This window comes from Mauremys mutica, chromosome 9 (genome assembly GCF_020497125.1).
Source record: "Mauremys mutica isolate MM-2020 ecotype Southern chromosome 9, ASM2049712v1, whole genome shotgun sequence".
In the NCBI taxonomy this organism is placed as follows: Eukaryota; Metazoa; Chordata; order Testudines; family Geoemydidae; genus Mauremys; species Mauremys mutica.
Window position 1 is genome coordinate 68,873,016 of NC_059080.1, and position 14,572 is coordinate 68,887,587.

Consider the following 14,572-nt stretch of genomic DNA (forward strand, 5'->3'; position numbering starts at 1 on the left):
TTTTAGCTTTTACCATTCTGGTAGCTCTCTCAGCTCCAATGGTTTCTGTTTGTCTCCTGCCATTTAAAATTCAATTGGGATTTTCACCATGTTGATAATTGCACAGAGGTCTAACAAAGATCATGCATATTGTTTCTAACTTTATTCCATGGAGCATTGAGAGGGCAGGGGTCATGTGCTTCATGAGGAGAAAACAGAGTTCAAACGATTGATTTTAAATAGTTTTCTTCAAAAATGTGAAAAGTAGCATTATGGGGGTGTATCAGGGTGTGATTTGGTCTCATTTAAATGCATATGAATGATCACGTTCACACTTTTCAAGTCTGGATGATGGCAGAGGGAGAAATGAGAGGGCACCTAGAAGGAGAAAGACATTGCAAGCCTGCTCACACGTTGTGACCATTCCACCACCAAAGGTAAATATACACTTATGGCAGCATGTAGGGTACAGACGCTGCACGTCCAGCTAGCACAGGTATAAATAGCAGAGTAGATGGTGAGGCACTGATTTAGATGAGTAGAGTTCCCTACCCACCTGAACTCCATGTACCCTACACAACTTTCTACACACTCACGTAGTGCCTCCCATGTTCACATTGCTATTTTTAGCATCCCACTGCCAAAGCCCTCTAATGCAACTACACAAGACAGAATGTGTCACAGGCTACTGGTTAACATTTACAAACAGTAATAGGACTCACATGGCTTATTCCCATTCAATGCACAATTACGCTGTTGGGTGTTCTGTATTTAAAAGAATCAAACTCACTGTGTAACTGCACATTATTATTTTTTGTGGTTTTGCCCTCCATCCATTAGCATTTTTGTACATAAAGTGACTCTATTGCAATAAAACCCCATTGAAGTCTTTTTTCATAACAGAACAGGTAGCCTAGGCATCTTGGTGTCTGTATAAACACAGAGTTAAACAGCATGCAGATTGCTTTCTCTCTGTTTCCAGAATAAAGCATTTATCTATCAGTTTTAAAGTCAGTCAGGCACATTTGTTTCAAGTCAAATAAAGAATTCCTCCTCCTCTTCATTTCCATTTCCATGGTTTGCTCTTGATATTCTTAAGTGAAAGTTTGAAGCTGTCTGCCCTGCTCCTTTATTTCTTTTGACAGCAGATAATGACAGATGGATACTATCCTCAGAAGGCAAGTTGATTCTGGAGCCAGCAGCAGCTAATGAATAGTTTGGTGCTTGTAGCTGAGGAAGGCTGTCCTGCAAGTCCCTTGAAAACCTGCTAAGTGGAGATGGGTTGCATTCAGAATTTACTACCGTGAATCCTGTGTCAACATTGGTCTCTGCTTCTTGCCTTTGAAAATGGATTTCTTGGCTGGAGATGTTCAGTTTAGTTCCTGCACTTGCATTGAAAGAGGTGGTATCAGACTGTGAAGTAGCTGCTGGGCTGCTGGCCTGGGATGAAGAACAGGAGTTACTCTGTGGGGTGCTGCTAACGCTCCCAGAAATAATTCTGTGTTCTGATTTGATTTTACACTTCATCATTCTGATCTTCCGGCTTTTCTGCTCTGCATTAACCCACTTTGTGGGAAAGGGGGCTAGTGTGGAATTCTGTAGGATCTTTTCTTCACCTGCATTATTGTGCTGATTGGAAAGCCCGTCATTTTTTTCATTGTGTTTTGAGTTGCCTTGAACCTGTTAAAGAAAGATTGATGAGAACACTATTAAATCATTGCTTGAACAGCAATGAAGTGACTACTGTGTCCTCAACGGCAGCTATCATGCTGAAATCATCTACAGCTTAATGATTACGGGTTCCATTATTATCTTCTACAACTCGGATGTGGAAACCCATGCTAAAGAATTTATGAATGAGCTGATTCATTCATTTCAACGTACCATTGCATTTATAAATTTTCATTTTACTTTGAAACTAATCACAAATTTCACTCCTTTGATAAAGAAAAACAAAACAAAAAAAGATTCAGTGATACCATTAGAGTCAAATTCTAATCTTATTTTAAGACACACATGCACTGAATTTTATGGTCTCATGCAAATGTTAAATTAGTTTGCTGATTTAGTTCTAAGAGACTCCAAAAATCCAGTCTGATTTGTGTTAAAATAACTAGCACTTTTCATATGAGTTTTAAGATTAAAATCTGTTGGAAAAAGTAATACTTCAGAACACAAAGTATCCAGTAAGTTCTTGGAGTGTGTTGGGGACAACTTCTTGTTTCAGAAGGTAGAAATAGTAACCATGGGGGCAGCCACTTTAGGCTTGGTTCTGATTAACAGGGAGGAATTGGTTGTGAATCTGAAGGTTGAAGGCAACTTGGATGAAAGTGATCATGAAATGACAGATTTCGTGATTCTAAAGAAAGGAAGGAGTGAAAGCAGCAGAATAAGTACAATGGACTTAAAAAAACCCCAGACTTTAACAATCTTAGAGAATTGATAGGTAGGGTCCCAGGGGAAGAACAGAAGGGAAAAAAATTGTTCAGGAGAAGTGACAGTTTCTCAAAGAGACAGTATTAAAGGCACAACAGCAAACTATACTGACAAAGAAAAAATAGCAAGAATAGTAGAGGCCAATTTGGCTCCATTAGGAGCTCATTAATGATGTGAAAATCAAAAGGGAATCCTACAAAAAGTGGAAATATGGACACATTGCTAAGGATGAGTTCAAAAGACTAGCACAAGCATGTAGGGAGAAATCAGAAAGCTAAGGCACAAAAACTGACACCTAGCAAGGGACATGAAAGGAAATAAGAAGAGGTTCTATAAATACATTAGGAATAAGAGAAAGAAGAAAGAAAGGCTAGGTCAACTACTTAGCGGGGAAGGAGAGCTACTAATGGATGATATCATGAAGGCAGAGGTGTTTGATGCCTATTTTGCTTCAGTCTTCTCTAAAAATGAAACTTGCAACCATGTGCTTAACACAATTAATATTAACAAGGGGGAAGGAACACAAGCCAGAATATGGGAAGAACAAGCTAAAGAATATTTAGATAGGTTAGATGTATTCTAGTTGACAGGCCCTGATTAAATTCATTCTATGCTTCTTAAGGAATTAGCTGAAGCAGTCTTGGACTCAGTAGTGACTATCTTCAAGAGCTCATGGATGATGGGCGAGGTCCCAGAGGACTGGAGAAGGGCAAACATAGTACCTATCTTTTAAAGAGGGAACAAAGAGAACCTAGAGAATTATAAACCAGTCAGCCTACCTTCTATACATGGAAAGATGCTGGAACAATTTTTTAAACAATCAATTTGTAAGCACCAACAGAATAATAGTGTGATAAGTAATAGCCAACATGGATTTTTCAAGAACAAATCACGCCAAGCCAACCTAATTTCCTTCTTTGACAGGGTTACTGGACTACTGGAGCAAGGAAGAGCTGTAGATGTGATATAATAAGGCTTTTGATACAATCCCACATAATATTCTCATAAGCAAACTAAGGAAATGTAGCCTAGATTAAATTACTATAAGATGGGTGCACAACTAGTTAAAAAACCACACTCAGGGTACTTATCAGCGGTTTGCTAATATGACAATCCAACTGTGGGATAACAAATCCAGACTAACTTTTCTGTGAAGACCTCCATAAGCCCCCAAAATGATGCCTTAAATCCTGAAATCCTTTCTGGTTAATGGCCAAAGCTCTCAAAACTTTGGAACCATCACCAAACAAAAACAACTGGCAGATGCTGTGGGAAAATAGCAAGGTCAAGAATCAAGATTTCATTATGGATCGTACAGACCAGCTACCTGGATTTGCCAGGCCATGTAAGAGAAGAATCACAGTGAAATGCCTCAGAACCTCACACAGGCATCACAATTTCCTACTACACAAATGGATAGCAGGATATGCAAATGTGGAAAAGATGCCCAAACCATGGACTGTAAGACAGTAAATATCATAATTGCTATGTAAATCCACGGTGCACCCACAGGTCTGGTCTCCCCCACCCCCCATCTCAAAAAGGTTATAACGGAACTGGAAAAGGTTCAGAGAAGAGTGACAGAGGTGATAAAGGGTATGGAATGGCTTCCATGAGAGGAGAGACTAAAATGATTAAGGCTGCTCAGCTTAAAAAAAAATTGACAAGGGGGGATAAGATAGAGGTCTAAAAATCATGAATGATGTGGGAAAAGTGACTAAAGAAGTGTTATCTTTTCCCACAATGTAAAAAAAATTAATAGGCAACAGATTTAATACAAAGAAGAGGAAGTAACTTTTTCACACAACACACAATAAACCTGTGGAATCCATTGCCAGGGGACATTGTGATGGCCATAAATATAACTGGGTTCAACAAATAACTGGATAAGTTCATGGATGACAGGACCATCAATGGCTTCTAGCCAAGATGGTCAGGGATGCAAGCCCACTCTTGGGACAGTCCTAAACCACTGACTGCCAGAAGACAGGAGGAGAAAGCAGGGGTAGATTTCTCCAACTGCCCTGTTCTGTACACTCCCTCTGAAGCTCTGGCACTAGCCATTGTTAGAGACAGGATACTGGGCTAGACCAACCAGTGGTCTGACCCAGTATGGCATCTTCTTACGTTCTTAAGATGAAATTCAATAAAGGCAGATGCAAAGTACTACACTTGGGAAGGAAAAAATCAAATGCACAACTACATAACAGAAAATGACTGGCTAGACAGTTGTACTGCAGTACTACTGGGAGTTATAATGGATCACACATTGAATACAAACCAACAGTGTGATGCCGGTGCAGAAAAGGCCACTATCATTTTAGGGTGTATTATAATAGAAGAGTCATATGGAAGATACGGGAGGTAATTGTCCCATTCTGCATGGGACTAGTGAGGCCTCAGCTGGAGTACTGTGTCCAGTTCTGGGCACCACACTTCAGGGAAGATGTGGACAAACTGGAGAGAACCCAGAGAAGAGCAACTAAAAAGATAAAAGGTTTAGAAAACCTGATCTGTGTGGAAAGTTTAAAAATACTGGGTACGTTTAGTGTTGAGAAAAGGCGGCTGTGGGGGCTTGATAACAGTCTTCAAATGTGTCAAGGTGTTTTATAAAGAGGATGGCAACCAATCGTTCTCCATGTCCACTGAAGGTAGGACAAGAAGTAGCTGACAATCTTTAGCAAGAGAGATTTAGATTAGATATTAGGGAAAACTTTCTAATGATAAAAATAGTTAAGTACTGGAATAGGTAACCAATGAAGGTTGTGGAATCCCTATAATTGTCTAATCTTGTCTTAAAAACCTCCAAGCACCTGTCAGGGATGGCCTAGGTATGCTTGGTCCTGCTTCAGCATGGGGGGATGGACCAGATGACCTCTTGAGGTCCCTTCCAGCCCTAAATTTCTATGATTATATCAACAAAGTATGAGCATTAGGAATCACCTATAAACCCTTCAGGAAAGGGCAAAGAATGGAATAATACAGTAACTAAAGATAACTAAAGGAAGACACTGAGAACACTGAGGATGGATGAGCATGTGAAATATCAGGTCTCTCATCAATTATATTATCTATCCCATAATAAATAACCCACATATAAGCATAATAATGGACTCCAATTTGCATCATTTATTTGCTGGAGGAAAAAATCCCCAGGAGAATCAGAAGGAGAATGGTAATTTGTTATGGGTTAAAGCCTGCCAACTCTGAGTCTTTGAAGTAGTTCTTAGTAAGGCGTAAAGTCAACAGAAATAATATAACTACTCACTCAAGTAAGCCACAAGTCATGTGAGTTAGGATTTTCAGGTTCAGGCCTTAAGTCACCAAATGTATTTTGATAACCAAGAATCTTTATCTGAATAGGGTACATTACATTATATTACATTACATTATATTACCCATGTCTCAGTCTGATGCCAGAGTTGCCCCTCTGCCAAGTGGTAGCAGATGTTTGAGGCATTGCAAGCTGGCTTCCCAGTGGTGAAGAAATCAGTGACAGAGTCTGGGTGTATTCTAAGTGTAACTTGTTTTATTTACACACATATGCCAGTCCTGGAACAGAAAATCACAAACAGCATGCAGGGCAATCCCTTCTTTCAGGCATCTCAACTCAACACTAATGCCCAGAGAACAATTCTGCCTCAAGAACTGACTCTAACTGGAGACCAAGGCAGTGAGCAAACTTTCCTGCTGCTCACACAGCTCTCTCTCCTTAGATTGCCTATACACAGAATCTAAGTCACTAAGAACACATAGCAATGTCCTTCTAAGACTGAACATTTGCTCAAACACTTAGGGCCTGTCTACACAGCAACTTAATGTGTAGCAACCCAGGGTGTGAATGTACTGTACATTAGCCTGACATACTAAGTTGCCATGTGGACCATGCTACCATGTTCTAAACATTCTGTAGTGTGCTTCCTCATACTGCTGTTCGTGTCAAAACGCACTACAGACCTTTTAGTGCATGGTAGCAGGGTCCACTTAGTGCAAGGCAAGCTAGTGCAGCACTTTACATTCACACCTTGCTGCAACTGTGTCGCCATGTAAGACTAGTCATAACACAAAAGAACTTGGAAGGTTATGTGCAACAGCAGCACCTGTTGACACCTGCCGTAATGGAAAAATGCTCACCTATGATTCTCTGAAGAATAGACAGACTGACTAATAAGTGTGATAAGCCAAGGACATTTTATACTTGTAATTGATCAACCGCCATCCAAGATATGTTCTGCAATGGGGAGGACAGACTGAAAAGAAGGAAGGTGATCCCTTAACAGAGACAAACTATTAAATAATATTAAATTGGTTTCCAAAAAGTCATTCAACATGGAGATGCCCTAACTAATCGTTAGCAAGGGATCATATGGAACCTTTGTGACTTAAGAAAAGGAACAAATCCTACCTAACTGACAAACCAGGGATACTGTGGTTTCTTCAGCATGAAGGATGCAATCCTGGGAGGTGCCGAGAGCTCTCGACTGCCATTACCTCTAGTGGGATATGAGAGTCCCTGGATCACAGGATCAGGCTCTTCATGCCAAACTATCAGCATATCAATGTGCTGCTTGAAGCAACAAAACAAAGCACAAACCCCAAGTTCAGACTGGCTCCTAGTTCCCTTGGCAGGAGGAGGATGAGTCACAGCTAAAAAACAAATCCTAACCCTCTCCTGCCAGGGAATTCAAATGCATCTGTCAAAGTGAAGCCCTTGCCTACATCAGGTGGGTAGCCACCTAGTTTGCAGAGAGACAGGATGAAAAGTACAGACACATAAAAGCAAAAGCTGCATTGAGGATTAACAATGAGAGATCAGTGAAGAAATTAGCCATGCAGATGGATTATCAGGAATTGTACCAAATAATCTCTAGAAGGAATAGAAAGAGAAAAAATAAAAACGAAGGCAAAATCACTCTGCCAAAGAATCAGAGAAAAATTAAAAACTACACAGGATTGCTACAAATTATTGAAATAATCCAAACTATACTATACACAGAAGTATGGGAAAATGAATTAAAATACTAGGACATAAAAATGTTTAAATGGAAAATGCTGAGTAATTTAGATCCAAAGGAATAATTATTCAGCGATACAGTTAACTGAAATGTTTTCATTGAAATTTTGAATTTTCAAAAAGAAAAAAATCTATTAAATCTATAAACTAGCTGGAAAACAAACATTTTTGTGCAAAATTTTCAACCCCAAAATAGATATTTCTAAAATTTTCAGGTAGATTGATTCAAAAGCATGTTACAAATACTGGGCCTGCTCTGATAGCTCTTACTCCTGTCCACCATTTGAAGGTGAAGCCATTTTAAGAGTAACTCTTAGTAATGATTACTGTATTACAGCAATGCCAAGAGCCTACAGATCAAGGCCCCGTTGTGTTAGGTGCTATACAATACATCCATATAGTAAATGACAGTTCCAGCCTCAAATAGCTTACGGTCTAAAAGCTGTTCGGCCTGGTTCTTTCCCTCACACTGGTGCTAATCAGGAGTTAGTTTATTAAAGTCAAGGGAGTTAAACTGGTTTAAAGTGAGTGGAGAATCAGAGCCACTGAATTCATTCTTTTCATTTCTAGCTCTGGGTGAGTCATTTACTGCCCAATAACACTAAGTGCTGGGTGCTTCCTGCTAGGTGTATAATGCTTATCTCCAGCTTGTCACAAGGCCCTCAGACACATCAAGCTTTTAATCTTTCTGCCTCCATTTCCCCATCCGTACAATGGGGATGCTACCTGCGACAGATATGCACAATAGCTGATATGCATGATAACCTGCCATAGCCTTGAAGAAACCTTACTGAATTAACGGTCCTTAGGGTCCATTGTACTAAATGCAAAGTTTGTGTTATTGTGGGCTGGGATCGCATGTAACCTCTAGGGAGGAGATGTAATGCAAGGCCCGAATGATTACAGAACTATATTGAACAACGTGCCAAACAAGAATGGACTTTTGGGACAATACATTTGAAGTGGATTTCCTGGGAAATATCGAGGGGGAAGTGAATGCAACTTCCCAACTTCCAGACTAGTAGATTGCACATAAGTAGGCAGACAGGTCAAATCAGATGTAAAGCAATGCAGTGTGGGATAGCAGTAGGAGGACTGCCAGAGGTGGAAAAGTTCATCCAAAATACAGACAGGTCCACTTGAATCATTTTCCAGAATAATTCATCCTGAAATGGAATAAATCCACTTTCAAAATGGATTATCTAATTTGCAAAAGGACACAAGATTATTCGAAAAAGAATTGTGCCATGTGAACACAAGTCAGTTTAAGCCCAAAAAACAAAGTTAACGTGAAAAAACCTACCCATGGAAACAAGCCTTTATTCACTATGATTTATTCACTCCAGCCTAGGCAGTACAGTTTCACTGCTCAGTTTAACTACTAAACTTTCACAAAAATTGACAGATACCATACACCCAAACATACCCTTCCTTGGGTGGCACCCAACAGCACAGCTAGAAACCAGCTTCCGAAAACATTTCCACTCTAAACCCTTATCATAAAGAAATAATTCAAGCACTTACAGTAATTTCATCTGAGGGTTAAACCATCTACAGACCAGCCTGCAAAGTACCGTACTTGCATTTCAGGTTATCATTTATCAGGTCTAACTGCACAATGTCATATCAGCCCAGGGGGAGATATTATAAAAATATCTGGCAATCCTTTTATGTTACTTTGGGTGGTTTTATTAATGGAGAAATCACCCAGAGTACGGGATAGACAGCTATAAATATTTTATAAATTCAAAGGAAGAAATAAATAGTAATAAATAAATAACTATCTTCCAATCAGACCCTGTGTTCTTCCTAGCTGGCAAGTCACCTACTGAATTAAAGGCAGCACATATAAAAAACCCAATACCTGAAGCAAGATTTTGTTTCCTTCGTAGTCCTGAGTTTGCCATCGGGTGCTACTGATAGGAACACATGGATTAGGCAGAAGAGGTACCAGCTGCCCAATTTCGTGCACCTTGAATTGCAACACAGAAGATTCTTTCAGTTCAACAGAGACCCCAGGGGGCAGCTGCTTCAAGCAGAGCTGAACAGCAACAGTTTGTGTTGCATATAGCACAAAGACACAAAAGTTACTCTTCTGCATAGTTGCTTCTTTCTGTAGGATCATCTCGTAAAGTCTGACTGCATCATCATAGTTATCAAAGCTACAGTAGAGAGTCACACGCAGAATTTCAGTGCCATAATGAACTTGTCGTACACCCCATACAGGCATATGCTCATCCAGACAATAAAATTCCTGGCCAGCGGGTGCATAAGGGTACAGTTTCCCATTAGCATGTTGCATGTGGTGATCCTGCCATGGAGGGTGCTGGAAAAAATCATGGACCTGAAAAATCCGTTCTTCCCCAAAGTCCTCATGCAGGAAAAGGAGAATGGACATCCCAGGAAATCCAGAGCTTTTCCGGTGATATTTCTCATAATACTTCATTGGAGTAACACGTTCGGATACAAGGAAGAGGCGAACATCCAGACAGATCCACCCCAGAAGCCGATCAAGAGTTTGCTGCAAAAGTAATGAATGTCCAGAGGTGGCAAGAAGATGCACAGTCATCACCAACGAGTCTGCTCTTCCATCCATTGTAAAATCACCTTGAGAATAAAAATAAAGACAGATGAGTGTTTCTGTATACACTGAATAATCATGAACAATTATACTTTGGATTTCTCTTTTGCTTCCCATCTGAAGATCTCAGCATGCTTTACATGCCTCACACATCCCTGTGAAGTAAAGACTTGTAGCTCTATCTATATTTTACAGATAAAAGATGAAGCACAGAGAGGTTAAGTGATTTGCTCAAGGTCATACAGAGGAACAGTGACAGAGCTGGGAATAAATCTCTCATTCCCTGACTCCCAGTCCTTTAACCACCAACTAATACAAATAGAAACCATCTGACATTCCCCCTCAAAAACAAAAAACCCAAGCCCTAACATTTTGTCCTTCATAGTGAAATACAGTGGGGATTAAGAACACTGAAATACTAGTGCAGTTATTCTCAAATGCATAGATTACTTAAAAAATATACTTGCCAGTTGACCATGGAAATGCAAACTCTTGAGATCTAGCAGAACCCTGGCAACGCACAACAAGAGACAGTTACCGCCTCATTGCAAATGCAATGCGGCACTTGTGTTTTAAAGCCTCAGCAGGCTTTGTTTTTTTAGTCAACGTGCCAATGTTTTTGCTTGATCTAAAAGCTTGTGATCTTTATGAGTAACACCCTTCCAGGGTGTGCAGATAAACTATTCTTTAAAACAAGAAAGGGAAATAGGCTAACAAAAGAAAAACAAATGTGACCTGCACAGATAACAATTAGTGCAGATGTGACTCAATCTAAGGAAAGATAAGAGTTTAGGGAGATGCCTTAAATGCTAGTTTTCCCATTGTGTCATTTTACACAGCAGAGAGAGCAGGCTGCCCCTCAGTTCTAATAGAAATATTACAGTGCCCTGTTTATTACATTTATTCCAAAGTAATCCCAGTGCCGGGTTTCCCCCTTCCTTTTGGGTGCATTACTATTGCTATGCTGTATTTGGATAGGCTGGTACATTTTTGTTATTCATGCACATAAGAAGATCATAACCATTGTTTTGCCTTTACAGATGAATATAGTTTCTACCCAACTACACAAAGAATGCTGAAAACTTTACTCCTTCCAGCTTTTCTCTAGGAGCCCTAAACAATACTGTTCCTGGGTTGTCCATCATGTTGCCAGTTCAGAAGCAATTTACACAGAGCAAGTTAACCTCAATTCTTCAGACTGAACTCTCTTTACTTCTGCATGTATTTAGGTCAAGGGTTATAATTTCTGGTGATGTACCTGACTACATATGTTTAGGAACCACAGCTCTCTTTGCATTTCCTCTTTCCAAATAAGTAGGGTGCACAAAATGACAGTTTCCAAACCTGGGCATTAATAAACCCCTCTGTTTTTGAAGGGATTGTGTTATCCAAACTTTGATCCAGCAGTGCAGACAGCAGCCTTGTTCATTAAAGTTTGTATTTTAGTCCAAATGTTATGGACTGAACCGAAACACCAGGTGTGAACAACCTCAAAGTTTGGAAGGTTCCATATCTGAATGTTGTGGCCTTGTGTGCCTCACTATAAAAGACCACTTTTGTATTGACTTTAAAAATGTATATTTTATAAACATATATATATAGAGAGAGAGAGAGAATCAGTTTTATTTTAATTAATCTAAGTTTTGACCATGGTGAAAATCCCAATATAAAATACAGAATTGTAGATTAGATATAGATAAGATCTGGGGAAGGTTTATACAAAAATATGTTTGTTTTACAGCCCTGGCTACTTGACAGTAATTGCAGTGAAATGCTGGGAGGGGTGGGAAGAGAACTACCCTGGCGACAATTACAGGAATTAAATGAAGAGAATAGAAACCAATTATAGCACTTCAAGCAATGTAAGTGTTTAAGGCTTCAGATAAAACACTGTAAATGAATTCTGAATAACATTTTTTCTAAGACACCTTTGTCAGCCCAAAGGGAAGGGAATATTTGATTAACTGTATGTGGAACCTCATATACCAGCGAATGGAGAAGCAAAGTCAGCTGACTTCTTCTGTGTTTGAGATGAATGGGGTGTTTGCTTGAGTGAGGAGGACTGAGAGGAACTTCAGGGTTAGGCCTTCAGTAATACTAGTGCAAATGATACCCATGCTCTTAGGCAGGATGCAGCTGAGCCAAGCAGCTTGGAGGGGGCATCCTAGGCGATCGGGTCACGACTGTGCTCATATGTAAAAGAAAACCATTATTGTGGTTGTTTTATGATCAAACCTATTATATAGATGATGAAGATGATGATGATACAAGCCAGGAAACAAACAAACAAACCCCACTGTAGCTGATTAGAGCGTAAAATATATTCAGGACCTTGTGTTTATTCACCCTTTTACCAAAACCAACACTTGAATCATCAGCCACTACTTTGGATACCTCCCTGACTAAGCAGTCATTCCATTTCACCCCATCCCATCCCCACTCTGTGTGTGGGTCCCCATCCCCCTCCATTCTCATTGTGCGTCTCTCTCTCTCTCCCTTCACTCCCATTGTGTGCGTGTTTGTCTGTGTGTGCATCTTTCTCCCTCCTTAGTCCCCATTTGCTCTCCCCAGGATCACCATTTTGCTGCTACTTCTAAATATGCTGTTTTCCCCAGGGTGCTAGCAAGCACACCAAAGGGAAAGTGGCATGATCATGTTCAGTTTCAACATACTGAGTACTCGAGTAGCACTGAAAAAGGAGCACAGGACATTCCTCCTGCTTAGGGTTGGAAAAAACCTGTCCCCCTCCTATGTCCCAGTAAGCCCATAAATTGGAGAGAGAAAAAAAAAAAGAGTAGAGATCAGTGCAGTAATAATTCGATTACAAGTAATTGCCGTCTCCTTCCCTTTCTCCAGTACAGCATGTACACTCAGGAGTGAAGGAGCTGATATACTAGTTTGTTGGCAAGCCCTTAGTTTTCATAGGTGTGAACAGAGAGCAGTGGTTTGCCCTAGTTTCCTCGTGGTGAGTCACATCAAGCTCACTGCAATACCTCTGCAAATACAAACAGCTTTTCCACCTCTGTTCAGATCACTATGACATCCTGGCTAAGTAAAAATCCCATCGATGTAAAAATATATTTAGGGAGGAGATAGAGTATTTTAAAGTGAAATTTTACAAGCTAGCATTTGTGAGGGGAGAGGGGCAGGGGAGTTATTAAAATTAAAAAATATATATAGGCATTAAGTCTTCATCAAACTTCCAATGAAGTCAGTGAGAGTCTTTCCATTGACTTCAGTAGGGTCAGCATCAGCACAAGGATAATGCCGCGAGGCTGTTGAGCATGATGTGCTTCTATCTCTTACACAGACATGGCTTCTGCAGTAGCTGGAATTTTAACCCATTCAAGTTTTACAAGGGTTTTCAGATGCAGAGAAAAGACTTAGAGCTGAACATACCAAGGAAGATTTCTGTAAGAGATTAGAAAAGTAGCAGTTCAATCCCATGTGAACAGTAAATCCACTCAAGGAATATCATGTGAATAGACCATCCACACACCAGAGGAACTGTCTGGGAAACCATACAATATATAACCAGGTGTGACGTTATTGATATAAACTGGGACCATATAGAACATGGGTTGCAACCAAGGTCCTGTAGTGGCACCAAATCTTAAATAAAGGGGGTCATCTAAGGTGTCTAAGACCAGATTATGGGTTGCTGGTTATAATTATGCTGTTTGTATGTCTGTATCATTTTTAGTTGAAGTTATAAATGTTGGCTCTGTGCTGTCTGTATTTCAAGTTGGTGATGTGCTTCTGGGTAATATCCCAGACGAGCTGGTGTTAGCTCTGTTAGCCTGTTTGATGGCCCATTAAGGACCATCAGCTACACAATTGACCCATGGAGAGAAGGCAGACACGGCTTGTGACTCAGCAAGGTATGCAGGGACTTGTCCATGTGACTGCAGACTCCATTTTGCTGGGATTTTCCACAGTGAGAACAAAGAGATTCTTACACCTGGAAAAGCCTATATAAGGCTGATGCTGCATCTCCATCTTGTCTTCAATCCTGCTTCTGACCTCTGGAAGGACTTTGCTACAAACTGAAGCTTTACACAAGGGACTGAACGACCCATCCCAGTGGGGGATGCATTCCAGAGACTCAATTTGAACCTGCAGTTTACTCCAGCACTGCTGCAAGCCTGAACTAAGAACTTTGCTATTACTGTATGTAATTGATTCCATTTAACCAATTCTACCTCTCATTTCCACCTTTTTCCCTTTGTAAATAAACCTTTAGATTTTAGATTCTAAAGGATTGGCAACAGCGTGATTTGTGGGTAAGATCTGATGTGTATATTGACCTGGGTCTGGGGCTTGGTCCTTTGGGATCGAGGGAACCGTTTTCTTTTATTGGGGTGTTGGTTTTCATAACCATTCATCCCCAGGACGAGTGCACTGGTGGTGATGCTGGGAGACTGGAGTGTCTAAGGAAATTGCTTGTGTGACTTGTGGTTAGCCAGTGGGGTGAGACCAAAGTCCTTTTTGTCTGGCTGGTTTGGTTGGCCTTAGAGGTGGAAAAACCCCAGCCTAGGGCTGTGACTGCCCTGTTTGAGCAA

General features: G+C 40.3%; 1 protein-coding gene across 9 annotated transcripts in view; it reads right to left on the reverse strand.

The window, feature by feature from the left end:
• Positions 1 to 555: 555 nt before the first annotated feature.
• FAM124B (family with sequence similarity 124 member B) overlaps positions 556 to 14,572 on the reverse strand; it is a 32,019-nt gene continuing 18,002 nt past the window's right edge. For 8 of the 9 annotated variants that reach the window (XM_045031105.1, XM_045031107.1, XM_045031104.1 and 5 more), the window contains 2 exons: positions 9,294 to 10,036; positions 556 to 1,659 (listed from right to left, as the gene is read on the reverse strand). In XM_045031105.1, coding sequence (XP_044887040.1) covers positions 1,015 to 1,659; positions 9,294 to 10,025 — 1,377 coding nt within the window. In that variant the 5' untranslated portion in view covers positions 10,026 to 10,036 and the 3' untranslated portion in view covers positions 556 to 1,014. Of the gene's footprint in view, positions 1,660 to 9,293; positions 10,128 to 14,572 lie in introns of those variants that run through there. The other variant, XM_045031101.1, reaches the window with a different exon arrangement.